Raw genomic sequence first — 27,231 nt, 5'->3', positions numbered from 1 at the left:
TAACCCACCAGGCATCCTTCTCAGATCAAAGCACGCAAGGGAGGAGGTGGAGCAGAGTCTGAGCCCACTACTGGAGCTCCTTGCTCTCCGACAACATTTCAGAGAGATAAGAACCTGCTGATCCTGCCCAGGGCAATGTGTATTGGCTATAGGAAGTTAAATACATCCCTCCTATTTCACTAGAGAATTTATCAGGTGACCAGTGAGAACAAAAGCAGAGTTCAAGCAGCCCCCTCACTGCTGGTCTGGCAGAAAGGATGCTAGTTTGACCCTAGATCCTGATCCAAGATGAAATTTGTCATTGACTCATGGGCCCTGCATTTCCTCTCCTATTGTCTGAGAGCCAATTTCAAAGTTGTTTGCGCAGCCCTTCATGACGTGCCAGTGCAGCTGTGCTAAATTCCAACATAAAAGCAAAGAAATAAAAGGGAATTGGAATCAGAGTGAACATTAAAAGTCTTCAGAATATATTTTCTTCTTCAGAGCGTTGACAGACAGACAGCCCATCACGGTGGACACACACAGGGCAGTCCCGTTGCAGCTCTGCTGGGGACAGTGCAGACAGACTGGGGACAGCGCAGGCAGAGTGAATTGCCTCAGATAAGAACCTTGATTAAAGCCCTTAAATCTGAAACACATCTAGCACCTTGCATTTCACTTTATTTCAGTCTTTACACAGGCAAATCTCTTACTGAAGTCAGGAAGCATCTTCTTGTCTGCCGTGTGAACAAACATAGAACAAACTCAGAAACTTGACTTTTCAGTTTTATAGACCTATATAGAGTCCATTTTTGTGCTGCACTAAGTACCTTGGCATGTCACTCATTCACACTTCGTTTCTGAGTCATTCCTAACTAATTCTGTGAGCTGGTGGGTAGTGCATACCTTCACACTCAGCCCTTCCAGTTAACTGCACAGCACTTTGTTTTAAAGTTTGTTTCATTTTTCTAAGCTACTGTGTTCTTGCTGTGCAGGATAAGGCCAAGGATATCTGGAGTTGCACCAGTAAGACACGTAAGAAGCTTGTTCCAGTAATAAGAGACACTTCTCTCATCCCCCTCTCAGTCTGTACTGCCTCCATTCATGCTGATGAAGGAGACCACCCCAGTTCTCCAGCCCACTGTGTGACACATCTCGTATGCCCACGGGGCGCATCCTGTTCTTCCTCTGGAACTGTCCCTCCACCTCACCGTGAAGCCCATGTGTTAAGATTTCCACTATGTGTAGCTCCTATGCACCTCTTATCCTCATCCTGCCCTGTCAGTTCAGCTTCCTACACTGTCCAACCCTCCTGCCTGGCCGGTGCTTGGCTAAAGAGGCTCTGTGGCTGGAGCAGCGCGGCAGGGACAGGCTGCAGTTTGGCCTCTCGCAATGTTTTCTAATGAGCTCTGGGAGGGAATTGTGAAGTCTCCTGCAGCCCAAGTGTGATGGATCTGGACATGCCCTTGCACACATTGGCAGACATGGCACAGCATCCTGCAAAGCTGGTTTGAGCATATTCGGGAGTCTTGCTTCATACCAGGAGGGCCAGCTTTCAGCAGCTGCCAGGGCTGATGTCAGACTTCACAAACAATAGAGTTTTCAAGTCTTTCTCAGCTCCTCTCTTCTCCCTTCACAAATATCCTGTAGACTTTGCACCAGGAAGGGACGATAACCACCAGCTATTCAGGGACAACACACCCACCTCTGATCATACATTCCCACTTCCCTGTTCTCACTGCGACTAGAAAGGACAAAGCATCTGTAGCTTTGATCTATGCCTACATAATAGAAACTCTCTTTTTAGTGAAAGGCTGAAACCTTCACACCAGCTGCTGGTCGCAGCAGTAAGGCAACACTGTGATCCTGTTTGCATTTCCCTTTTTCTTCTCTTTCTTTTCCTTACTGGCCTTGCTCAGCAACAGCCTCACCCTAAAGAAACGTTTACCACCTCAACTAGTTTTGTTACAAAGAACCTGTTCTATAGGTTTTATGGCTAACATGGCCTTAAGTTACCAGGTAAAGTAAACCTCACTTCTATGGCTTTGACCTAAAGTCTTTTAGTACCTCACCACCCACTCACCTCTTCAAGGCTTGGCTGCTTCTGGACAGTTTTCTAGATTTCCTAAGCCTCAGTCTACACTGGACTCCAGAAATCATGAGCCACAGCTGACTAAAATGACAGGTACGATTACTGAAATTCACTCCCAAGTTTTAATAAATTATATTCAGCTGGCTCTTTGGCTCCTTCCACCTTTACACCTGATCAATGGATGCTTATGGAAACTCTTCAGAGCTCTCACAGTCCTCTTCTTAATTTTGGTTATTTGCAAATCCTTGGGCATGTAAGCAATCAGCTGAGCAGCAGTGACATGCAAAGCCAACCTTATGAATGGCTTTTCACAGAAACAGGCTCAGAACCAGAAGAGTTTCTTGTTCCCTCTACCCTGACATCATCGTACATCTCCCTCCTGCTTTCCTGCCCCACTGCTGCACGTAGTCTGCATTACAGTCAGTCAATGAAAGATTACACATCCATACGTAGTGGCAATACCCACGCCAGTACAGTACTGGTAGGTTCTGTGCAAATCAAATGCACTTTCCCAGTCTCAAATCACCAAGTTTGATATAACATTCATGCTGCATAGTCCTTCACATGTATTAACTACAATGCATTTCATATTCAGGACATATGCAGCAGCTCTGGACCTAGGAAGTCTCTAACCTTTTTTGGGTAGTTCATGGATGAAAGGTAGCCACATCAAGATCTTTAGGCAAAGCTGTTGACAAGTCAGACTTTCTACCTCACAAGAAAATACAATGTTCTGAAATGTTGAGTTTTTCCAGTTCTTACTGAGAAAGTACTTGTGATGTTCCTAAAACAAAACATGGTTCAAAGGAGCTCCTGAGCAAAACTCAAGGATAAATTTCAGCACTGGAATTCAGATACACAGAGGACAAAAATTCACAAAATTCATTTCATTATCAGTTGGCAGCTGCAAATGCTTTGAAAGAATGCAGCTTCAGGACGACCTCAAGGAGGAGATGACCCTGCAGCCAGGCAGGATAGATCTAGCAATTGAGCTACCCCTCCTCTGCTCTCAGTGTCAGCAAATGGTCCCCAGACTTTGGAAATCCAGTTGCCCAAAGGCTGCCTGCCACAGTGGCCTGGCAAACCTGGGTCACATCCGGCCTGTGTCAGGGTGCTCCTTGGAGTCACAGATTTCATGGCGTGATGTGAACTGTAGGCTGTAAAGGAGCTGGTAACACTGATAGAGCAGCTGGTGGGAACTGCAAAGGCCAGATTCAAAACCTTCCTGCCAGAGATCATTTCACTGCAAGAGCTGAGGAACTGACACATTTCCTTTCAGGTTTTACTTTAAATGGAGACACATTTCCAACAGAAAACTACACCCCCCTGGTTCCGTTATTGAAAGGTCTTGGAGCCTAATCCTGTAAACACTTTGACTCACAAATAATTTTTTGGAAGTGTGTAAAGTCACTGTCTTACACTTTTCCAGCATTAGATCTCCTTCAACTGCTCGTTCACAGGGTTGACCCCAAAGGCAGAGCTCCCTGCCATTGACTCAGTGATGAACCATCTCTGGCATGGTTCCTTGTTTGCAGCGTCATGTCTAACATGCAGTCATGTCACCCCCTTGAAACAACATTCAAGACATGAAGCAGATGCAGCTACATCTGTGACTACGTCTGCATTTACACTCACTACTTACAGCATATTCAAACTGCAGATTAAAATCCCGGTTGTTTGCTTGAAGTTGTCTCTCTTCCTCTGTAAAGAAGAGGAAACACATCAGACATGCTTGAAGATAAGCAGAGTCAATACAGATATGAATGAAGCATCCGAAAACGCAAGCAGAGCTGCTAAAAGCTAATGTCACTAGGAATCTGTGCTCTGGGCTAACCACCCCTGTGAGGGAATTGGAGAAGCTGGGAACACTGATAGAGCAGCACTGTGAACTGGTATGATAACACTCTTAAGACCATACGCCAAATCTCCTCTGCCCACAACCCACTGCAATTCCAGGTTGTTCACCTTCTCCTGGGTAAGAATTACCACTTAACTGGTGGTGCTCACTATTCCTGCCCTGCTCCATCTCTTCCCCCTGAAGTCTCTAGGGCTGTTGCCATCAGCCTACTGTTAGCGCTCTTCTTCCAGTACGAGCGCATCTCCTAGCATCATCCCACAGATGGGACACCACCACCATAGCTATCATGAAATCACAAACTACTGGAAGGGATTTCAAAAGGTCCTCACATCTATACTCTACCTCAAGGGTCATGCCTGTCAATCCCAATAAATGTCCTAGAAAGCTCCCATAATGGCTATTCTTCAGACTGCCTATTCCAGGACTGCAGTGTCCTTCCCAAAGGGGAGTCTTTTCTCCATTATCTGACATAAAACTCATTACTTCAATCTAAATAAATTATATCTTCTCCTGGGATGGTCAACATGCTCTTCTGCTCCCCCTCAGTTCCCTGTTCTTTTCGCCAAGGATGCAGAGCACAGACAAGTTCATTATGTATTGAAGCCTGTTATGCCTTACTGTAATTTTCTCTTTCCAAGGGTAAGCAACTCCAGTTTCTTCAGTCACTTCTTATGGGTCAGTCTGTCAGAAGCAGCATCACTGCTGCTGCTCTCCAGTTGGCTTCCCAGCAAGTTCCCCCCATTCTGGATGCACAGTGGCCAAAATGGGCCACAGTTTGCAGCTGAGGCCTTACCAAAGGGACACTCCACCTATCTTGTAGACAATGCATATTTGACATGGCAATTCACCTAGAAGTAATTTAAAATAATATCCTTATGCACCACCAGCGCGCAGCTGAAGGCATTCCAGAGTATGATCCATTTTGGCAGATGCTGTCTGGCAGAGCCGATGTCTTATCAGGCAATGCAAATCTTTCATTTGTCCTTGCTGAATTGCATCCAATTCTTTTCAGACTATTTCTCCAACTAGTCATTTCTAATCCTGTCTTTCAGTGCACTTGTATCTCCTGCCAGCATGATGCCATTTGCAGATTTACTAAGTGTGTTCTTTATTTGGCCAGCCAAGATGTAGAACAAAATACTGAATATCAGAATCAGGATACATCTGTGGGGAATCTCCTGAGTTTCATAATAAGCCATTGATAACTATTGTCAGTGTATTTTTTTTTTTCTGAAAAGTCTGGCACTCACTGTATAGTGATTTTATCTCAAGCATGTATCTTCAGTTTACTTGTAAAAATGCCGTAACTGACAGTCAAGATATGTGACATCTACCTAAGACTTTTGCACTAGCCCTCTGGCTACCACTAAAATGGAATTAATTTTGGTTTGGTGCAGTTTTTCAGGTCTACTGGATGTTAAACTTCTCTTTCCCACACACACTCCTAGGTACTTTGAAGTGGTTTGTTGGATTGTTTCAACCTCTACCCCAAAAGTGAAGCCAGTACACCTGTAATCGCTCAGCTTTCCTTTTTCCCCTGTTCCAAGACAGATGCTATGCTTGCTCTTTTCCCCGTCTTCTGAACCTTGCCTGTCTGTACACCAGAAACCAGGCCATGCTCTGCCCTGCCTAGCCAACCCACTCCCTCTCTTTTCCAGCCCAGAACCTCCCTCCTTCTCCTCTGTTTCTGTCAACTATTACGTTCGATGTCTAAAGAAAAAAAAAAAACAAACCCAAACCAAAAAAAACCACAACCAAACCCCAGATTTCTTAGCATTGTTTGGTACGCATTTTTCACCGAGTAGCAGACATAAACTGTCTTTGATCTCCCTTTTACTAGAAGGATTACAGAATCCCACAGATCCCAGTTTTTACAGAACAACTTTTATTGCACTTTATGTCCTTAGCAGCTTTTTCTCGCTTCAAGCCTTTTTCTTTATCTAGCTTGTGCTAGATAAAACAAGCTGCTTTGCACCTTCTAGAGGCATCCTTCCTCTAGCTGAAATGAATGAAGAGCTTGTTATTTCACTTTACACTCATCCTTTTGAGCCTTCCCTGAAGATGATAAATTAATATCAATTATTTAAGGAAACGACAGCTCTGCTCAATTCTCCCTCCACCCCGGATTTCCTTCCCATGAGATCTCAGTTACTAGTTCTTCATATTTACTGAAGACTTCCTTCTTGAAGTCCGTTTCAAACACTGTGCTCTTGTCATTTTTTCCTAAATATCATACCATCATTTTGTAATATTCCCGTTTACACTCCCTCCTGCTTTCACAGGATGAGCCAGCTCCTCCCTGTTGGAGGGAATCCGTTCCGGAACAGCCTCCTCTCTAGCTCCAAAAAATTACCCACCTCTGCTGCAGAACCCTGTGCCAGCTGATCAGGTCCTGTTCTCCTATGCTCCTCTCCAGCTCTGCCTCTGCATAGCTACAATTCTTCCTTTATCACTATGCCCTGTCTCTCAGAAAACTATATTATTTGTTTCACAAAAGACTGCCCTTCTTGGTTTTCTCTGCCTGTGTTCCTTGTAGTGTTACTCAGAGATCTGCAATTTGTTCATCTCTTTCTTCACGCTGGATCTCAAAGCACACAGACATACAAGGAAAACCTCTGTTACCTTTCCAGAATAAGCTTTATTGTTTTCTATTAATATTCCAGCCTCATGAGTTATCCCAGCACGTCTATTAAATGATGTGTTAAGACGGTGCTTATTCACTCTTGCATTAGCAAGTGTCTAAGCCATTCAGTGTACTGAACTGCTATCCTTCCTCCTTTCCCTCCAATAACCCTATAAATAGAGCATCCCTAATTTTTAAGCCCTTTTTCAGATTACCATTTTTTTTTATCTCTGTCTGTGGGCTGTTTTCATCAAGCCCTCTAATTACTGATGTGAAGCTATGCTAGCAGGTAAATGTGCTTTTCCCTTTCTTTAGGCACACCTAGCCGTGCCAGGCATTTACAAATCAGCTCCTCTCTGTCCCGACTGGGTGATTCAGACCAACCACAGAGGCTTCATTCAAGACCCTCACAGTGCTTAATCCTTCACTGCTTTCCTCTAACACGTTTTCCTGGTCTTTCACAATGGGGAGAACAATGTGCAGAGAGATCAGAGTGACCTGTCTGGTGTCCTAGAAGAAAACAGAAGGAGAGCGCAAGAGGTCCAAGCTTGCAGGGCTTCAGCTATTGTGTTGTGTGCCCCTTTGGGAATTTCCCTGAGAGCAATCAGAACCATCAAAGCAAATGAAAGATAAAGCTATTTGTTAAAAACAGAACTTCCCAACACTCGCACGTTTCCTCCCATACAGTAAGTGCTACTGTGATCGCCTCCCCAGGGGCTCCGAGTCTGGTCCTGGAATGAATGCCACAGAAGATAAATGGCTTTAATGTCAACAGGAACAGATTACAAAGCGTGAAAACCTACCGGGCTACAGAGCCCAGCACTCTTGCAGAGTCCGCGCTGGTCCTGGGAAGGGGAATGGGCAGGCAGGGGCAGAGCTGTTGGCACGAACCAGGCGCTTGTGTGGGGCAGCGCAAGCTGGCCAAAGATCTGTGGGGACCCGGAAATGAAAGGTTGAGCACTTGCAAGAAACAACCTTGTCTACGCTGCCCACAGCCAGCTGCATCTCCAGAAGAAGCTACGGACACACACGTTGGACAGAGAGGCACGAAGAGACGCAGAACTGCTAATCTGGGATGGAGCCCTTTGCTATATATTCCTGTGCCAGGACATGAGACACAGGGTCTCAGCAGAGACTCGGGGTCACACGGTAGCTTCTGAGAGGCTCTGAAGTCCTCAGTGAGTTTCTGTTTCTCGTAGGCAGGGCAGCCCTCGAGGGGACTGCAGGCAGAAGCAGAAAGCCAAGTGCTGCTGGCAGCAGCTGGATGTGCCACGAGCTCCTCTGCTCCCCTCACGGCTTGCTGGGGGTGTGAGGAGCCATTCTCCATCCTCAGCCTGCCCCCAGGGTCTGTGCAGCCAGGGAAGAGGCATCTGACATGTGCGTTTGACTTCCAGGGTCTTAAATGCTCCTCGAAAGACACCACACGTGTATCTGCTCCAGTGGGGACAGCAGCCTGGCTTCCCCCACGGGGAGAGATGCGCCGTCCGAGAGGAATGGCTTTTATGTGGGGGACACAAATAACTGCAGGCAGCTTAGGGATGGCACAGAAACATGAAGCAGTGGGATGTGAAAAAGAAACAGCAAGTGAAACTCACTCAAGGCATTGCCCTCCTGTCCCTGATCGTATAGTACCTAAGGGCAGGTTTTCTAGGACAACCCATTTCTGAAAGCCCCAGGTAGCAACAAACCTGTCTCGAAACTGACTGGAAAGTCTCTGCTGTGCCGTAGCATATCCATCCTGAATACCAGGACTTGTCCCTTTCTGGAGACCCAAGCTCTTGACAGCCCTCAACCTGAGGTGCTGTCCCTCAAGGCCAAAACAAGAGGCTAACTTCTAGTGGCAAGATTTTTCTTTTCCTTACTGGATAACAGCCAGTACCTTTGGCTAAAGCAAGAACAACCACCATGAATTGCAAAGGCTGCCTCATCCAACAGCATCAGCAAGCAGAACTTTCTGTCCTTGGGCTGCACCCCAGGAGAACCACCGCCAACCACGCGCACAGGGCAGCGCTGCCTCTGTGGTTTTATTTTTACCAGCAGAAGACCGCGAGGTCCTGCCGCTGTGCCTCCTAAACCAGCAGCTCTCAGCTGCTACAGACCAGACAACTCTTACTTGTTTCTGGAACTGTTTGGACAGAAATGAAGCCTCTTGGATGATCACAATAAACAAAGTTAGGGAAAGTCAGGCATTACAGCAGCTTTGCCTGGAAAACACAGCTCAGGGTATTTTGGCTGTACATCCAAGCATGCGTGTCTTATCATGCCCTGTTGATTCTGAAAGCATTGAGGAAAAAGGGAGGGGAAAGCTGAAGGGCTATCAGATGAGAAGTTTTTCATTTCTTCAAACTTTTTTTTTTTGTGTCTCTAAGCAGCTCAAATTTTCTGCTTCTGCAAACTGCAGTCACAAATCACTGGAAAGAAGGAATGGGATTTGTGCTCCAAGTTATCATTTCACTGCCACTGAAAACTATTTTAAATTATTCATCAGTGGAAACTCAGCGTACATAAATATGGCTTAGGGCCCAGTTCTTGATCTAACCACTGAGACCAAGTCAGAGGGAAAGTGGCTGTTTTCTCAGGCAGACAGATTTAGGAGCTAAACCACAGAATAACATCTGTATTTAATAAAATTAAACCCCTGCCAAAAATCAACTATAAATGTAACTGGCCAGCCCACCAGCCTTCTCCATTTAGGACTGCTGCATGGAAAAGTTCTGCAAAAGGTTAGATTCAAGATGTGGTCAGACAGCCTGGAAATTTGTTTCTTGTTTATGCTAAGGAGCATGCACCAAGAGCAATGCTTTCAACAGGCTGTTGGAAAAATTTTGTAGATATTCGTTCTTGTGGCTCCAAGAAACAGGAGGTTAAGGGCTGCCTGATTTTGCCAAGTCATATACAAACTAGGGCCTGATCCCTCACGCATGAAGTGAACACAGCCCAATTAAGGGAGTGCCAGCGTAACTAAGCCTGATAACAGAGCAGAGACAACACAAACTCTGTAAAAATAATTATCCCTACTCCACCCTTTAAACAAGCGACCTCAAGAGCACAAATGCTGCCCTGGACCAGCTATAAAGAGTGGCATCCAGGAGCTGGCCTCATCTCCCCAGCTTCCCTTGGAGAGCGGCTCTCATCAAAGCTATTAACCTTACCAGTACCATGTTGTGAAAGCTGTAACACGGTTATTCTGCTCCCAAGGGCATACATCAGACCTCCCCGAGACTGTAAATCATGTCTCTCCTGCAACAGGCTGTAAGCAGTCTCAGAAGACCTCCACCAGTTGCAGCATGCTTTTTGTTTCAAACCTCATCATCTGTCTCCTTCCACCTCCTCCTGTCCCATCTCCCTTCTACTTTTGTTGACCCCACTTCTGGGGACCTCATCATCACTGTGTCACCCAGCTCTTGGTATCGACTCTCGGCAGCAGCACAAGTGCCACCTTGCTTCCAGCATCCATCCTTTCACAAGCAGAGAAACCCTGGCCCTTATTTCTGGTCTTTGCTGGGCTGTTACTCTGTGAGCACAACTAACTGAAACTTGCCATGGTGTGTCAGCACCGCTATCCTCCCCCCAAAAAAGAGAATTACAGTGTCCATTGAAAAGCAACTCCATGGGAGAGGGAAAGTCATTGTATACTGTATTAGGCAACTAAAAATCACTGCTTTTAGGGAGGTTATTATAGAAGCTAGTAGCCAAAATCTCCTTTCACTTTAAAGCAATAACTGTCCCTTTTTGCAACCATGAGAGATGAAGAAAGCACGTAACAGTTTTCTGCATTTGCAGGTGGTGTACCTGGGTAGAGTCTCTACCATTGGGTTAAAGAGAAGAGGGTTATTTTTTACAGCAGCAATATCACAGGATTTCACATTCATCATATAGCGGCGCCTTGCTGGGATCAGAGCTGCACTGAGCTAACTCTACGCAAAACCAAAGCCAAATCTTTACCCAACAAGCTCAACACTTAATATGGACCAGAGGATACACGGGTGAAGGTCTGGGGCTCACACTGGTTAAATATCTACGTTTCACAGCCAGTCCAGAACGCAGACAAAAGCCGAACCCTCATTCCCGAGCACCAACCTAACGCTGTAACCGACCTGGTGCCGGCTGCTCTGTGGCACGAAACCGAAGCCCACCCCTGCCCTGAGCCACAGCTGGAGCCTGGCAGGGTGCAGCAAGCATGGCTGGGGCAGGAGGAGCGTTGGGAACCTGGTGGGATGGAAACAGGGAAGAAGGTCACAGCCAAGCCCTGCTCAGAGCAGGAACATGCCCAGCTGCCTGGCAAACAAACGTGATTTTTTTTTATTATTATTGATTCAAAGGAGGGGCTGTCCAGGCCTCCATGTTATAAAACTGCACATTTTCGATGTGCAGATGCCCCTTCCTTTACAGATCCTCTCTGGCTGCTGTGGCTGGAGAGGATTTACGCTGCCAGTCACATGCATTTTCATGTCTGGAATGGACAAGCTTGTATTGAGTGTGAGGGATTTAATTTGAAAAACTTGGGGCAAGAGCATTCAGATACACCACCATAAATAGCTTTAGCCCTATTCCCTCCTGCTTGCTCCTCCATTATTAAATAAAGATCTCCTTTATCCTGTCATGTTGCCTCAAAATAATAAGAATCCTCCTTCCTCTTGAAGAAATGAAATGCAAGAAATAATACACTTTTGTGGTCATGGATTGTGTCTTTGCTGCTTGGTACTGAGCTCAGCCACCTGCTAGCACTAAACAAACATGACATGGCAACTGGAATTTCCCACGCAGGTAAAACATTTCGTATGTCCCTGGTATTAATGCAATTTTTTTTTTTTTTTTCTGGCATCACTAACAGAGGGCCCACTTAGGAGAGGTTCTGACATATTTTCATACAGCACATGCAAGGTCTGAAGTAAAAAATCTTGAGGGTGAATTGAAATTATTTCTGCCTCAGGTCCAGTAAATTTTTAATATTAAGATAAAGCTGAATATTAGATCCTGCCCTTTTCTAAAAGCAGTGTTTGATATTATCACCATAAGGAGGAAGAAAACAAGAAAAGAGAGCTCCAAAAGGATGCCTGAGATTTGCCCAGTATGTACAAGACATGATCAAACAGCACTCTTGGGACTCAGGCCTGGAAGAAGTGCTAGGTAACCTCAAACCAGAAAAAAAAAATCCCTTTTAGGTTATTCTGCGAAGCGACAGAGGCAGCCTTATCTCTGCCTTTCCACATCTGCAATAATACCAGTTCTGGTTTTCCTTTGCTCCCTGCTCCCAGCGATGTCTCACCCACCTGCCTTGGCTCTGGGCAAGAGGTGGGGACTCCCCACATCTCAGAAATGCCTTGCAACAGGCTGTTTCTCAAGAGGCATCTACATCTTTTCATGTTTGTTTTCAGTCCGCTTCAGAATGAACGTATGCCCTTTTCAAATATATTAGCAGTGGGAATTCTGTCTCTTCTTCATTTCTGAAAATTTTAATTTTGAAAAATTTTGATTTTGAAAAATTTATTTTTTTCAAATTTGGTTTGAATTTTATATCACTTTACATGCTGGTTTTTGTAATGGTAGTTGACAACATTTTGACCAATATCAGCATGCCAACTAAAGCAATTGAAATAGTAATTTGTTTTTATTTTAAGAACTAGTCTGACAGTGACTGGCTGGCAAATTTAACTTCCTTTACTAGAAAACAGTATCTCCTAGACATGCTGGTAATGCCACAGCTTGACACAATTGCATATGTTGTTAATAACAGCGATACACAGCGATAGGAAGTGATGTAAAAATCATAAAAATAAATACAGCTTTGAAAAGAACTTTGAGAAGTTTTTCAATTAGCGGTTATTTCCTTCATGGGAAATTATGTAAAAATAAATATATTTTTCATACTCAATGTCTGTTGTGGTAGGACATTTCCTATAAGTTCTGAATGGGAGTCCCAGAAGGCAGCGAAGCTTTGTGTCTGTAGGGCCGGTCTTGGGCTGCTCTCTCTGTAGGGAGCTGCTCACCCTCACCAAGCTCTGCCCAGAGCCCAGCTGCTCAAAACCCAGCTGCCCTGGAGAGCAGGTTGTCCATAGCAGCAAGAAGGAAAACCCAATGGAGCTTTCCAAAAGCCCTGGCTCAATTTAGGTCCTTCCTCTTCCTCTCACAATGCCGCTCGGCTGGGCTTTGGAGATGAAGCTGGAAGCACACACCTTGGGATGAGGCTATTTGTACAGATGAGCTCTCTGTGTTCCCTATTTCTGTTCATTTTGTAGATTGTACTTGACCATCCCCACCCTCAAGAGATGAAGATCCATTGCTGAGATAAGCTGCCACAGGATCAAGCCCGTGATCACAAGTATTCCACATGTATCAACTGCTGCCAAGGCCTGATGCATATTTCTTCGCATATGCTCCATGAATCGAAAGTCTCACCATTCCTCTGTTTCATCAATGTTCATTGTAGGTTAAACCTTGGGGCAAAAGATCTTGGGCGTCTTCTCCACAGAAACACTGCTGATGCTTATCTGAGAGATGTACTTCTTCACTTGGGCTGAAGAGCTTCACTAAGGTTTGGTCATCTAGGAACTGGTTTCCTCCAACAGCCTTTGTATGTCTGACATGACACTACAAATTACTGCTCCGTGAAGTTGAGTTTTGGTTACATCCATGATTCTTTGTATAAAGAACATAAAACTGTAAAAACTTGACTCTTACCTGCAAGAAATTTAGACCATGTAGCCTGTCTTGTTAAACTATATCCACCTTGAAAGAACCCTCCTAATTTTGCCTGCATCTCAGCTCATGTGGAAGCAGCCATGTCTTGCTGAGGAGAAACTGCAAAATATTACTGGTTCTCCCTGGAGCAATCCTGACCCCTGTTTCAGCAGCTGATGCCTGAGGTAACCCATTCCCTCCCATGAAAGCCATACCACAAGCATGGCTCTTCAGTAGGGCTCCAGCTTTGTTTCTGGAAACAGAAAATTGGTCTTTCCATGAGCAGTACTGTCTCTCCAAGATGCGTGCACAGGATGTTCCCCAAAGAACCTCATCCGGTCTCTAGCAGCACAGTCCTACAGACTTCTCCAAATACAAAGGCTTATAAACTGCTGGATTAAAATAGCACTTTAACCCTGGCTGGATTTACTCCAGTGAAATGTTTGCAAGGAACAATCATAGCCCTGTCAGATTTTGGGCTGCAAGGGAAAAGAATTACAAATTAAAGGAGAGGAAAAGCTCTTTTATCTTCCTGTTATGGAAGCTCCTCATTCCCTTATCACACCAGTTTCCCTTATCCTTTTCTGAACTTCCTCCAGTTTGAATTCATTGGTTTTGAACTGGTGATCAAAAGCACATAAAACATGAAAATAAACTATTTTTTCCCTATGAAGTATGCTCCTTTATATCTAGAAAGATGTGAGTTTCTTAGACATTTGGTTGAAGGGGAGGCTGAACACTGTTCTGCTAAAGCCCACATACAGGGCCACGCAAAACACAATATTTCCCTAATACAGCAACATCATCTTTTTCATAATCAGAAGTAGGGATGCTCTAGAAGTAGGGATGCGCTGGGTGGATGGTGGCTCACAGACAAGCCTGTGCTCCCTCATCTCAAAAGCCAAGATGGAGAAAGAGACCTTGGGCTGGCAGACATCCTTCCCCGGGAGCAATCACAACCTCCTCTCCCGGGATTGTGGAAGTAGCAAAGAGACACCCCTGTCTTTACACCAAGGCTCATGATCTACCCCATGAAGGAAGGGGAAACAGCAGCACAATTGCAAAAATAAAGCTGGGGGGAAAAAAGCTCTTCAGCCTTCTCAGCTCAGAGAGGTTGGGAAAACATTAATTTCATGTCAAAACGAGTAGGGCACTAATCTCTGCATTCATCAAATACAAGGAGGAACACCCTGGGAAGGTGAAGAGCCAAACTTCACAGTGTCTGCAGACCTGGATTCCTGACCAGAGATCGCACCCTGGGCCTGGAAGTGAAATGGTAAAACACAAGACTGTTCAGTGGCTCCTGCAGCAATGCCTGATGAAGATGCATACTAAGAGGCTGTAGGAAGCTGGCCCACTCTAAGGACACGCTGGTAGCCCTCCTGCTGGACTTCTTCCAAGCAGTCATCTCTTCAGGGCTTTCTGCTGCAAAGTCCGTTGAGGATCGTGCTGCAGAGGATGGCTGCTCCCTATCTCCACACTCATTTTTCTGATGCCAGGTGGAGCTCACAGGGAGGGAATTATGTAGGCTCTGATTCCTCCTTCAGAGTTAGCGTTCCCTTCAGCAGCTTTTGGGGTGCTCTCAGTGTGCATCTCTACAGTTTGCTCTCTTTCCTACCTCTCCTTGAAGGGAATATCCGGGCCATTGCCATCAACACATTTCATCATCAGAACACTGCATCAGACCTTCACACTCACTTTCTTCTAGCATATTTTATAAACTCCTTGCGAGAGGGCACCGTGCATTGCTCAACCGCCCACTCCTTTGAAAGATCCTCACAGAAAAAAACACCAAAGCTCAGCTTCCCCAAGCCAGTTATGTGCCGTGACAGAGCACAAACTTTGCAGCCTGTTCTGTAGTGAGTGTCCCCCCCGTTCACTGGCACACAGGCTGCCGCACTCCTCCAAGGCAGTATGAAATGCAGGAAAATTAAAGAAAGTGTGTCTTCCCTCCCTGCTTGGTGGGTGTAAGACATGCTCACAAACACCATCTCAAGGGCTTGCACGTGTGCTGTGTTTACATTCATGAGTTTGTCACCCGTGACAATGGCATGACCAGGCCGCACTTACCTTTCAATTTCTTCTTTCCAAATTTTAACCCAAATAGAGACATCCCAGAACTTTATTTTAGTCCAACTCCATGGAAATTCTGCAAGAGAAAAGAGAACATAATTCACAATCATAGAATCATAAAATGGTTTGGGTTGGAAGGGACCTTCAAAGGTCATCTAGTCCAACCCCCCTGCAGGGACATCCCCGAATAGATCAGGTTGCTCAGAGCCTCATCCAGCCTGGCCTTGAACATTTCCAGGGATGGGGAAACATTCAAGGCCAGGTTGGATGAGGCTCTTAGCAGTGGGGCTTTCTAGTCCCGCAGTGTGACATGATGCAGCACTTACGTATAATTCTGTGCCCATGAAATGAAAGAACCAAACCCCCTAAGCACCATGGCCATTACTTTACCTCGGACATTTTGATCTGTTCATCTCCTGACACAGCACAAAGAAGGGGCCGGTGGAGGAGAGACTGAAAAGAACATTCCTACTACCTTGGCCCTGTATGAAAAGGAGAAATAGACCCACAGGGCTTGTACTTAAGGTACAGAGGAACTGTGTGACTACCCAGAGGCAAGACCAGCCTCCCTGAAGAGGAGGAAGCAATGGGAAGCACTGGTTTCCTGTACATCTGCCCGCATGCGACACGTGCTGGATCCCATTGCTGTCCATCTGCTGGTCACTCTCAGCGTGTGGGGTGGACTTGCCTCTATGGGTCTGAGTACACCTCCTCCCCTCCTGGCTGCAAAAGCCTGGGTTAAGCTGGCACTGCCTAGAGGAGCCCAGCTCAACAGGAACGTTGTACCAGTTGCTTAACTGGCCGGTGGAGCCAGGCTGAGACATCTGAGGGAATCGTAATCTACCTAGAACAAGTTTTCTAGGTGGCAGAACAAAGTTTTTGCACTTCATCCTATGCTCTCTGTGCGGAGCAAGGGTGTCTAAAGAGACAAGTATAGCAAATATGTCGTATTTTGGAAACACACAAATGCAAATACAGTCTATGGCACTGCCCAAAGGTGAGCCTGGTACATCGTCACTGGACAGTGCCCGCTGCAAGCTTCAGCTTCACATCTGCTCAGACAATGAAGGTAAACTCTAAGGAAAACTCTACAGTTATTGCGTATCTGTGCAGATCTCTATTCCAGATGTTAAAGCAAAGCTATATTTAGCGGCTGCAATTCAATGAGCCTCAGACAAAGCAAATAGCCAAGTAAATGCCCGCCAGCCAGCTAAGTGCCGCCCACCATGAGCTCTGCGCTGCCTGGCACGGTGCTCCCTGCCACCCACCGCCATGTTCAGGAGCCCCTTTGGCCACTGTGCTGGAGTGTGATTCCTCTTCTGTTCACCCATGTAGATCCAAGGGTTTCTGCTCTCTGGAACAAACGCTGGAACACCTCTCCCCAAAATTTCCTCTGTCCATGGAGCTAAACCACTTAAAGTTACAATATTCAATGTCACAACCTAAAGCTTTCTCAACCTTGCTGACCAACATTACTTTCCATCCCTAACTGACCTCAGTCAATCATTTTCAACCTAATTTCTTTCATGTTTTAGAGCTACTATTATGTCTTACAAAACCCTCCTGACCAGCACTGAGAGCTCCTCGTAAGCTTGAGGGAGGAGCGTGACACGCTACCCACATACCCAGAGGTAAGGACCTCAGATTTCCTAGAGCACCAGGAGCCACAGGTCTGATAATCACTGTCCACAGGCAGCATAAGGATGCAGGGGCTGGCTGGTGATAATCATCATACGGTTATAGTGCCAAACTCTGGATTTGGCTGTACTTGCCAAATGTTTTAGAAAGACTATCTGCAACTGCCAGACTTCTCCCAGCTGTGCTCGCAACTGGCAAGGCATATAATTTCAGCAGAGGGGAAAAAAATGATGTTTGTATTTGTGGGGGAGCAGAGAAGAGAGGGTGGATACAAGCCTTCTTTCAGCAGTAATAACATGAAACAAACAATGGAGTTAAGATCCCAAACAAAAAACCTGAAACTTCCTTCAGCTCTGACACATGGCTTTTGTTAATTACTGTGACTCTTTAATCACCGGTTTCTGGCACGACCGCAGTATGACAACAAGACTGCAGCAATACACTGTTTTGGCATGGAGGGCATCTTTAGTTCCTTCAGCTTCTCAGCATGTTTGATCAGGATTGCATTCATTGAACGTCTTCACTGAGCAGCAAATTTAAGTTAGCATCACAGCCAGCACAAATATCCTTACAGGCTCATCATTCCCATAAAACCTTGTCTTTTAGGGCTGATGGGGGTGATAACTTTGCCATACCCATTTGTACTGATTACCTCTCTGGTACGTCGTTTCCATCACACAGATTTGTGATAGCTGCTTACTTAGTTAAAGCCCAGGAGTTACGAATCCTTCCCAAGCTGACCTGGTCCTTTATGCAAAACTCAATTCCTGGCTTGCTCAAACCACAAGGTCATCTGAGAACGTGTCTGTGTGCAATGGGTACACACACACGACAGCATTAAGGGCTTGACACACCCCTATTGCACTGAGATGTACCTTTTATTTTCATAATATTGCAAAGATCGTCCTTTGTGGCTTTGTTACTGACTCACGCATCTAATCCTCATTCTCCTTTACCCAGCAAGTCACTCTGGCGCTGGCTATAGCGCCTTGCTGCTCACAGCCCAGTTTGTCCCAGTACACCTTCACATTGTCTTCAGTCTGAGAGTTCATTGACCATTGCCTGCAAGCACGAAAACAAACCTAGGCCAATGGTGATGGAGTTGTCCCTTTTGGTGGTGGTCCAGGTACTGCTCCCTTTTTTTTAGCTATCACAACTTCTACAGCCGGAGGTGGTCTCTCATCTGACCCTGGCTCTGCCTGCCTTTCAGTCCCAAGTCTTTTTCTTGGGGTGATTTGGACTTGCAATCCTTCCTGCAGGGTCCAAGATCTTTGCACCTAGTTGTATCTATCAACAATCTCCCCCAGGGTATTTTTTTTTCCAGATTCCACTTGTAATCAAAATTCATATCCCTTTTCACTCTTCTTTATAAGTCTCTCTATTTTTTAAATCCCTCCAAAGTTGCAATGATGGGTCTTCAGCCTTGTATCACTCACATTCACTGCAACAGTTTTAATTTCCCTTTGTGCTTTCTTTAAAAAAATGTCTCTCGTGTTTCATTTTCATGCGGCATGAAGTACTTCTTAAATTTTGGTAAGACACCTTCACAGTCTCCTATTCCTGAATTAATCAAAAGCCCATAAAACAGACAAAAACTTTCTGTAGTCAGGGAAAAAAGGCAATTTCCTGGCCGCCTTGGTTTTCCCCGGCACCAGCTATTTTCAGACGCAAAGTGAAGCATGGCCTAAATGTCCTCAAGTTGCCTTCCACAGAGTGTGTCAGCCCTTATGGACTTTTATTTGCTGTTTCATTTTCCATTCAATTTTTTTTGTTTGTTTTTTTTTTTTCATTTCTGTTTACTCCTGGTACCCTGCACTGCTTAGTAATCAACCGGTAATCATGGAGGTCCAACTCCTCTGCCTAACAGGACACGTGTTACGTCCCCATGTTTCCAGAGCCTGTATCAAAAATGATTTAAAGCTCAAATTCCCAGCTCCTCATATATAGGGATTTAGGGGTATAAGCTATGAATAAATTACCCCTCCTCACTAGAGAAGGCTTTGGTACCTACAGTGCTCTACAGACTCTCTAGCTACAGCTTACACTTCTGTGAAGACAATCTACTGGCTTTATGGCTTCTGACTGTTTAATCATGGGCTTTGGGCACTTTAATATCCACAGCAAGAAGCTACTTTGACAGGTCTTGAAGAGGGAAGGCACCCTTTCTCACAAACCAAGTTCAGACTTCTTGAACAGAGACGAGAGCCAGATTTTGGCTTGACAACGCAGAGCTCCTCCTGCATGAGGGGCAGGTTGCCATGAGCTGCGGCATGTGGAATTTGCAAAGGCTACAGCCTGCTCTTGTGAGAAGGGGTAATTTAACTGAGAAAAGCCATGGCACAAGTCAGATGAATGGAGAGCAGATGTTGCAGATGGAACACATGGCTAATTTCTTGGCCCTATTTCTCTGGATGTTGCTACACGAGATTCAATGATAAATACGGATTAGAAAATACTTTGTGCTTCTGCTCCCATCACCTTGTTCCCAGACTCTGTGAAATGATCCATGTTAAATACAGTAATTTTTGGAAGGGTTGTTTTAATCCAGATCACGGGGCGTAGTTTGGTACAGAACAAAATTCCTGCCCAAGCAGTGGTTTTAGTAGATCTGAGGGGGCAGCAAATCATGCTGTAATGCTAGAAACAAGCACACAGAGTCCAGGGGAATTAGGCAGGAGAACAAGGTTTCTCCAGTCAGTTTTGCCACCAAACATAGTGTGGTATGTATACACCCTAAAAAGCTTAAATAGCCCTGTCCAAGTAAAAGTTCAGAAAGCATGTCATGCCTTCACTCACCAGCTTTTATGTCAGGTCAGGTTTTGCATGTGAAAAGCATTTATAATTTAATTTTTTTTTTCATCTGTATTCAGCTCATGTAACAATCACAAATACCCACAGGTGTTAAACTTTTTTTTTTTTTTAATGCTAAAGTACTAAATATCCAACCAATAGATCCATATATGATAAAGTAGATCCCAAGCACTCGACATCGTGACAGACAAGGTTCAAGACTGCCCGTGCTGCCCTGTGGAGCTCTTGGTGGAGTGATGCTGTTAAATAGCACAAGACGAACCAAATCTACGTCCCCAGATTTTGAAGATGTATCACTTTAATCTGGATTTGGAGGCACAACAGAAAAAACACTGAAGGTTTAAAAGACACTAGGTGCCCCAACTCCCTGTTTTCTCCATGCCTCAGTCGCATGCCTGCTACGGGGGTGCACAACGTCAGGCCCTAAAGCAAGAGAGCCGTGTTCACTGCCAGGTGTCATGGTGAAGGACATCACAGTCGGTGCAATGTTTGCTAACGCCTCAGCAAGAGCCGTGTGGCGGCCTGGCATACCTGGCATGGACTGACCTTGTGATGTGCCACACAGAGGCATCTTCACACAGGGATCCCTTTAAACTTCTGGTGTACTAACTGATTCAGTCAAATTGTTCAAATTTTTGTTCCAAAGAGTACAATGCATTTGCTTTCCCCTATTGAAAGCAAACACAAAAATTTCAGCCATCAGGAATAATTAGTCCTAACACTCTTTTAACCTTGGGATACATTAGCATTTGTGTTTCTCCGCTCCTCTTCGCATCCTCTTGTGTTTGCAAAACAGGGAGTAGCACGTGTTGTACCAATGCCTGCTTTGCAAGGGGGAAACACAGAAAGTGAGCTGCAGGATGGACAACCGAAAAGTGTGCTTTTAATCCCAGAATAACACTCTTTCGAGGCTGAAGGCAGATTTGCCTGAATTCAACCTGGAGTAAGTTTAAGAAGCTATAAATGGTGATGCTTGGCATCAGGGTTTACGAAAGGAGCGGTGACTCCGGTTTAAATTGACAAGCTCCATGCAAAGAGTTGGAAAGTATCCCTGAAACCTCTCCAGGTTTTTAAATACCCAAAGAGGTATCCTGGATGAGGAGAACTACCCCTCCGGCTATTTTTTGGTGTTGTTCCAAGCTATACATACAGAAACCCATGAAACTGCCTGCTCCTACCCCCTACACTCAAATGTGCCAATGCAATTAGCTGTAATTGCTGGGAAACAGACTCAGTCTGTTATCTGCCACGTTTTAAAGTAATGATCCAATATCCTCCATCTGTCTTCACTAAAACACTCTTTAAACTGACACCAGGATGGCAGTCGAAAATTTGCATTGAGCTCCTTTGGGGAAGTCAGTCGCAACGCTCAAGTTACCCATCGAGAGGGGAGGCAGAGAGAGTTCCCGAAGAGAAACGCAGGCTGCACTCTGCTCCCCCCGAAACAGTGCAAACAATAGCCGCTTCCCCGGCCGGCTGCTGCTGCTGCTTGAAATCATTCACAGCCCAGCTCACCCCACCCAGAAGTCTATCGGCTCGCCCGCGGAAAAAGCTCAACCCCAAGTGCTTTGATTACGCTTTGCAACACTCTGGGGTCTGAGAAAAAAAAAAAAAAAAAAGGCAAGTTTTCTGCCCCCCCAAAAAACTGGCAGAGAAAAGAAACAAGCGGAAGGAAAGTGTTAAATCTTACCCTTGAAGGCTTGTAAAAGTCACAGCAACAAAGTTCCTGCCCTCCATAGCACTCCAGTACACTCCTCTCTTCTCATTTACACGCAGCTTTATCCCCTCCCAAGACCAACAGCTTCCCTTGTAGTCGCAGCGCCAGGACAGTCATCTAAGAGCGCAAAGCTTCTTTGCGCGGTGGAACGGGCATCGCGTGCATGTCTCTGAGCCCCTTAACATCCACCGTGGACCTGCTCTGCCATGCAATGTCCTGGTAACTAAACTTACTCCAAGTTCCCTACTTCTTCAGTCACCAGGCTGGGCTCCTGGCCAAATGCTTCCTTTTTTTTTTTTTTTTTTTTTTTTAATTCTGTTTCCTGTAGATAGGGAGAGCGTAGTAGCTCCCTTTAAAAAAAAAAAAATGCTTCAGCGCAACAAGCTGCAAAAGAGTAAAACAGAAAAGCAGAGCACCTAGGGTTGGGGCACCCCAATTGATCCCAAAGGCAACTGCTGCTCACCTTACCTGCCTCCTGCCGACGTGGAAGCTTTCAAAAGGAAACCAAGGGAGAAAAAGAGTCCAACATATCAAATTCCTTTTAAAAAGGATGAACACTGTAAGGGATCAGTTTCCCAGCAGCAGCCCCTCTCTCTGTGCCCGTAATGCAGGTTGGTCAGGGAAATATCCTACAAGCTGATCCCAAGGCTCCACCTCATCCACTTTTCAACAGTTGCAAGTAGCAAAAACTGTGCAGAGAAAAACCTCATAGAGCACAATTGCATAACTCAACCACAGAACTTCCTCCAGCCGGCAGGAGAATTGCTCCGGAGCTGAAACGTCAGGGCTTGCTCATCCCTGGTAGCATGACCTCCCCTTGGCCTCTGGGACACCTGCCTGGCCCCACCGCTGTCAAAGGGACCCTCCTCACCAAAACCTTCAGTGCTTCCATGAGCCTCCTGACCTTCCCACTCATTCTCTTACCTTCGACGAACCACATATTCACTTTTTTTTTTCCAAATTCTGGGACCTTTCACAGTACAGTGCCCTCCTATAGGCCAGTCCCCTGGCATTTTACCTACCAGGTATACTGCAAGGCTGAAACTTGCCCAAATTTAATTCACCTCCTGCTTCCCTATACCTGTGAATTGCGATTATTCTAAGCTCACCGTGGTATCTCCCTAAGTTGCGTTGACAGTAATGCCTGCCAGGAATGTGCCAATTTATTGCAGACAGAAAGAGAAAAAGTTTAACATAAAATCTTTCTAGATGTATTTATCTCTATTTTTTTTCCTTCATCTTCTGTGTTTTCCCAACAGATTTTTGTGAACATTGTTAGAATTAATTTCAAACCTACCCACAAACACTCAAATGCATTAATCAGTTGATTAATTATAGTAACACGAGAGCCAAGGCTTTGTCAAAGGTGAAATTTTCTGAAGTCCTGTCAAGAGAAAAGCTGTGGAGGATGCTGCAATGGCAGTACTCCAGTGGTCACAAAGGCTGAAGTGCAGAGCGGCAATGAAGAGGACCCTATAGCACCATAAGGAATTCCTGAAAGAGGAACAGGAGCCTGTGCCCCTTTACGATGACTTCAGGGTTATTCTTCCAAGCTACACCTATCTGTGACAATGTTCATTGCACTGGATTCCTAATTCCAACACAAAGGATCCATACAAACAGCTAGCATGGGAGGCATCTAGGACTAATCTCATCAAGATCCAGGTCATTTTGAGATGATTTTTGAACTGAAAAGCAACTTGAGAAGGAATTTCCCCTGCACTAGCCATTTCTCATGTTCTCACCACCCACACCCCATCTCCACATCAACAGACACGAGTATCACGTTTTTTCCTGCAACCAAAAGTACGAGGATCTGGATTAATTTCGATCCTTCAGCATATTTGGAGAACCCCTTGTTCTTGCTTCATTCTGGAGTTTTCCTCCTTCTTAGAACTTTCTTCTGCTTTCCCCTCCCCCCCATTTTAATATGCTAGCTAATGACAATTCATTCCACACTACTCCTGCTTTCTCCGCTGCTGTCTTTACACTTGTTTGTTACTGCTTTGACCTTGGCCGCAGTCATTTCTTCCTTCCTGGAGTTATGTTCATCTCCTTCCTTTGACATGGTAGTAGATTCACAAAATCATCTGGCCTTGGGGCTTGTTTAGACTTTAAAAGAGGTGAAAATTGGGTAGGCTGTTTTGCTAATGATTTCTCCTGGCACATTGGCAATGACTTTTCTTCAGCTATGCCTTCCCCATGGATGTCGGTGAACCTGCTCATGTGGGGAAGTTCAGCAGGTGTGGAAGCACTCAGAAGAGCAGAAGTGACTCAGTGTTCCAACCTCAGCTCTGAGGTCTCTTGTCCTTGCCTTACACTTTGGTCCCTGGGTAGCATCTTCCCAATGATCACACCGTTCGCACCCTCATTTGCAAATTTGCCAGTTGCAGTGTCAGTTGTCTAAATTCCAGTGCCTGCATAAAGGGCGTACATCTATGCTGGGTGTTTGAGCTCCCACGGCAGCCAGCTTGGTTTGGGCAGAGATTCAGCTGACCAGCTGCAGCACGGCAGCGGTGAGTTTGCTGTGACCCATAGCTGCCGGAATAAGAAGTTCAGTCTGTCGCCAGTAAATGAGCAGGCAGCTACCTCCAAACTGCAGTGCTTCACCTCTGAATTCTCCTCCTTCCCAGCTGCCCAGTAGTCACAGAGGGCTAGCTTAGAATGAGAGGGATTTGATTTCATGGCATTAAGACCTTATCCTAGGACTGTGTCTGGGAGAATGAGTTCAAATCACTCAGCCTGTGCTGGATCAGATGCAAACAGAAGACTTACTGACACTGAGGTTTAAGGGATGCTCTCAGTCCACCCTCCAGACCAGATTCCCTCCAAACGGCAAAGCCAAGAAAGCAGAGGACCCTCTCTGGACCACACAAGACACAAATATATCTGGTGAACCAGTAAGGTTTTGAGTGGCTTAATACATCCCCAAGTAACTGGAGAGGTTAGCTAGAGGATGGGAGAGAAACAGGAGAGAAACACATCTTGGAGCATCCCACAGGGTAGACAAACTAAACACCAGTCCCCGTCAGGAGCCCTCCCTGTGTCAATGCTGTTTTTACAATTACTGTTAATCTAGATGCTTTCCTAAGCATCCTGTATAGTTCAAAAGAAGCACTGATGATCTTTGCTTTCCCTTATTGTCTTTCTTGTAACTCCAGTCTGCAACTCCTGACCTGCAAGGTTTGAAGCTTGACCTGCTCCACCACGGCTGGTACCTCTCACTGCAGAGAAGCAGCTGTGGCCAACTGAGCCGAGCTGGGCTCCCCCCACACTCCGAACCAGTGCAATGTCCAGGGATCATTTCCACCCAAAGAGCCTCATCTCCAGCCCCCCAAACCAGGCAAGCACATTGCTTACGGTGACTGTGGGAGTCACAACTCCAGAAAAGCTTTTCTATGTGGTGCTGAAGGGTTTCCTCCTGACCAGCAAGGGTCAGCCTTAGGTGACTGAATCTTCTTCCACAGCCTATGCATTCCTCATCCTAATTTTTCTCCCCTGTTCTGACTACTCCTGGCCAGTGAGGAGCTCCTTGCGTAGGGGAAGGGGAAGGACCATACCTCTCTTTGGGGACCACTGGCACATCTGTCTTTATGAGCACCTGCAATGGCTATGAGGGGTCAGATGGGCATCTTGTCCCAACTGCCCTTGCTATGACAGAGTTTCTGCATCCTCTTGCTGTTGAAAGTCGGTGTAGGATGCATAAGAAATACCAGACTGAAGGGAATGGACTGGGACATTGATGCACACCCCTTGAATACCAGAGAGCTGTTCAAACAATATAATGTAGGAGGAACATCCAGTTTGCAAATCGCCATAGTCCAGGACACAGCACAATCATAAAGGGAATAATGAACGATCAAAGGTCTCAAAATGTACTGTATCACAGGTGAGGAAAGATGAAGCATGCTGGCAGTGTCCTTGATCCCTGTGGAGGATGTGGCAGGTGAAACTGTCCAACTGGCAGCAGAAAGCATGCCACGACACTGCAGGGGAAGGGAAAGAGAAAACCTACATTTTCCTATTATGATGACCAGGCTATGGGAGGAAAATGAAATGGACACAAGAAGGCAGCAACAAAACAACCAGTTGCTCTAGGGCTGTGCTTGCCTGCTGGGAGCTACTCAAGCCAAATTCATTTAACTGCTGCTCCAAGGAACTGATAAACTGGTAGAAATTCAAAGTAACTCAATTTGAAGGGATGCTGTGAATTCCTACCTATATGCATCCATCTCCCTGGGTGTGATCTGAACTGCGGTGTGCAGCATCAGCCCCGCTGGTTCATGCAGAAATATTCCCATACCTCACCAGTTACTCCAGCAGCTGGGAGCCGACACGGTACATACCGAATGGAAATGGTCAGAAAATAGTTTCAGTGGGTGTATGCAGAATAACGTGACTCATACTGGTCAGGATTCGGTGGAGTGCCACTTACCTGCAGGAGGGAAGGGTGCATGGCTAGAAATCCCCTTTCTCCATCAGAGCCCCTTGCCCGGTAGTCCAGGCCTTTAACAAACACTGATCAGCTGGGGAAAATCATGAGAAATCCACAAAGGCACAGCCTCTTGCCTTTAAAAAGAAAGCAGCAACTTGCTGTGGTGACTATTGATCTCATCTTCCTGGAACCAACACCTGTGAATGTGATTCCTCCTGACGTTTTAAACCAGAAATTAAAGTAGTCTCTCTTGATCGTCCCCTTGCAGCCCATAGGAGAGGGAGCAGAGCCGAAAACCTTTTGGTCAAAGAGCTTTCATCTGGGTTCAGCTGCTCAGATTACACTGAAGAGAAGATAAACCTGAGCTCAGTTCTGCAGGGAATGAGGCCCAAGATCATCTCGTCTCTGAGGTCCCATTCCCACCAGATTTGGGATCTCGTGTTTACGAACTTCCTTCTGGCCAAAAATTTCACGGCTCTGGTAGGGAAGGGCTGTTGCAAAGGGTCTTCTCCCAGGTACCTGAATTGTTGGCTGTGATCCCATGAGAAATCGGGTGATTTGATGGACACAGAAGTCAGTGGGAGCTGGCAGAGCTCTACCTGTCTCAGGATTACCTTCTTGGACTATAAATCTGTGTCTCTTCATTTGCCTACAACACTGCACGTGTCTGACTGCATGGGGAAAGCACAGGGATTAATCAGCCGCTGCAGCTAACCCCAGATGTGTCCACGCTGCTTTTAGCGCATATTTCCTAATCATCATGAGTGAACAAAGTGGAATCTCGGGGGGAATTCTTGGGAGGGCTCGTTAAAAGCTAATCATGCCTACGTGAATAGAAAAATCAATAGCTGAGGGCAAAGCAACAAGCCCCGCTTGTTAGAGGCTCCGACTGAAGTGCCCTTTGCAACACGGGTGTTACACAAGCCCTGCTGCTGTATTTGCAAGGCAGTAGCTGCCACAAGCACATGTGCTCTATCTGGTCACACTTCAAACACCATCACATGCACACTCCTCCAACGCACATCAAAAAACCCAGCTTGAGCCACGGAGGAATTAGGATATCCCACAGCGGGACCCTGTGATTGAATGCACAGAGGCAAGCCAACCCATGCTGGGCCAACAAAAAGCCTCGGCATTTCACAGAGTCTTCCCACGACCAGTGCTTGTGGGAAAAGCAGGCTGCACTTGTGGGAGAAATGGCACTTTTGTCACGGTATAACATCACTGGAGGGGCCGTATGATGGCTACACAATGTTAAATCTCCTGTAGCCTCCCAGAGATGCTCCAGTCCTGGCCATGCTCAGCCCCTGTATGCTCTCTGTAA

General features: G+C 45.9%; 1 protein-coding gene across 3 annotated transcripts in view; it reads right to left on the bottom strand.

The window, feature by feature from the left end:
• The window catches only part of LOC104485914 (phospholipid-transporting ATPase ID), a 102,508-nt gene extending 80,421 nt beyond the window's left edge, over positions 1-22,087 (bottom strand). For 2 of the 3 annotated variants that reach the window (XR_015261503.1, XM_086771293.1), the window contains exons 1-4: positions 21,941-22,087; positions 21,446-21,818; positions 15,304-15,382; positions 3,714-3,772 (exon numbers count right to left, since the gene is read on the bottom strand). Coding sequence is in view for 2 of the 3 variants with exons in the window: in XM_086771293.1 (XP_086627419.1) it covers positions 3,714-3,772; positions 15,304-15,346 (102 nt within the window). In the remaining variant the exon portion in view is untranslated. Of the gene's footprint in view, positions 1-3,713; positions 3,773-15,303; positions 15,383-21,445; positions 21,823-21,940 lie in introns of all 3 variants that reach the window. The other variant, XM_086771294.1, reaches the window with a different exon arrangement.
• Positions 22,088-27,231: the final 5,144 nt, after the last annotated feature.

This window comes from Chlamydotis macqueenii, chromosome Z (genome assembly GCF_036417535.1).
Source record: "Chlamydotis macqueenii isolate bChlMac1 chromosome Z, bChlMac1.mat, whole genome shotgun sequence".
Taxonomy (NCBI): Eukaryota; Metazoa; Chordata; class Aves; order Otidiformes; family Otididae; genus Chlamydotis; species Chlamydotis macqueenii.
The sequence above is the reverse complement of the archived record's forward strand: the minus strand, read 5'-3'. Positions and strand labels throughout refer to the sequence as shown.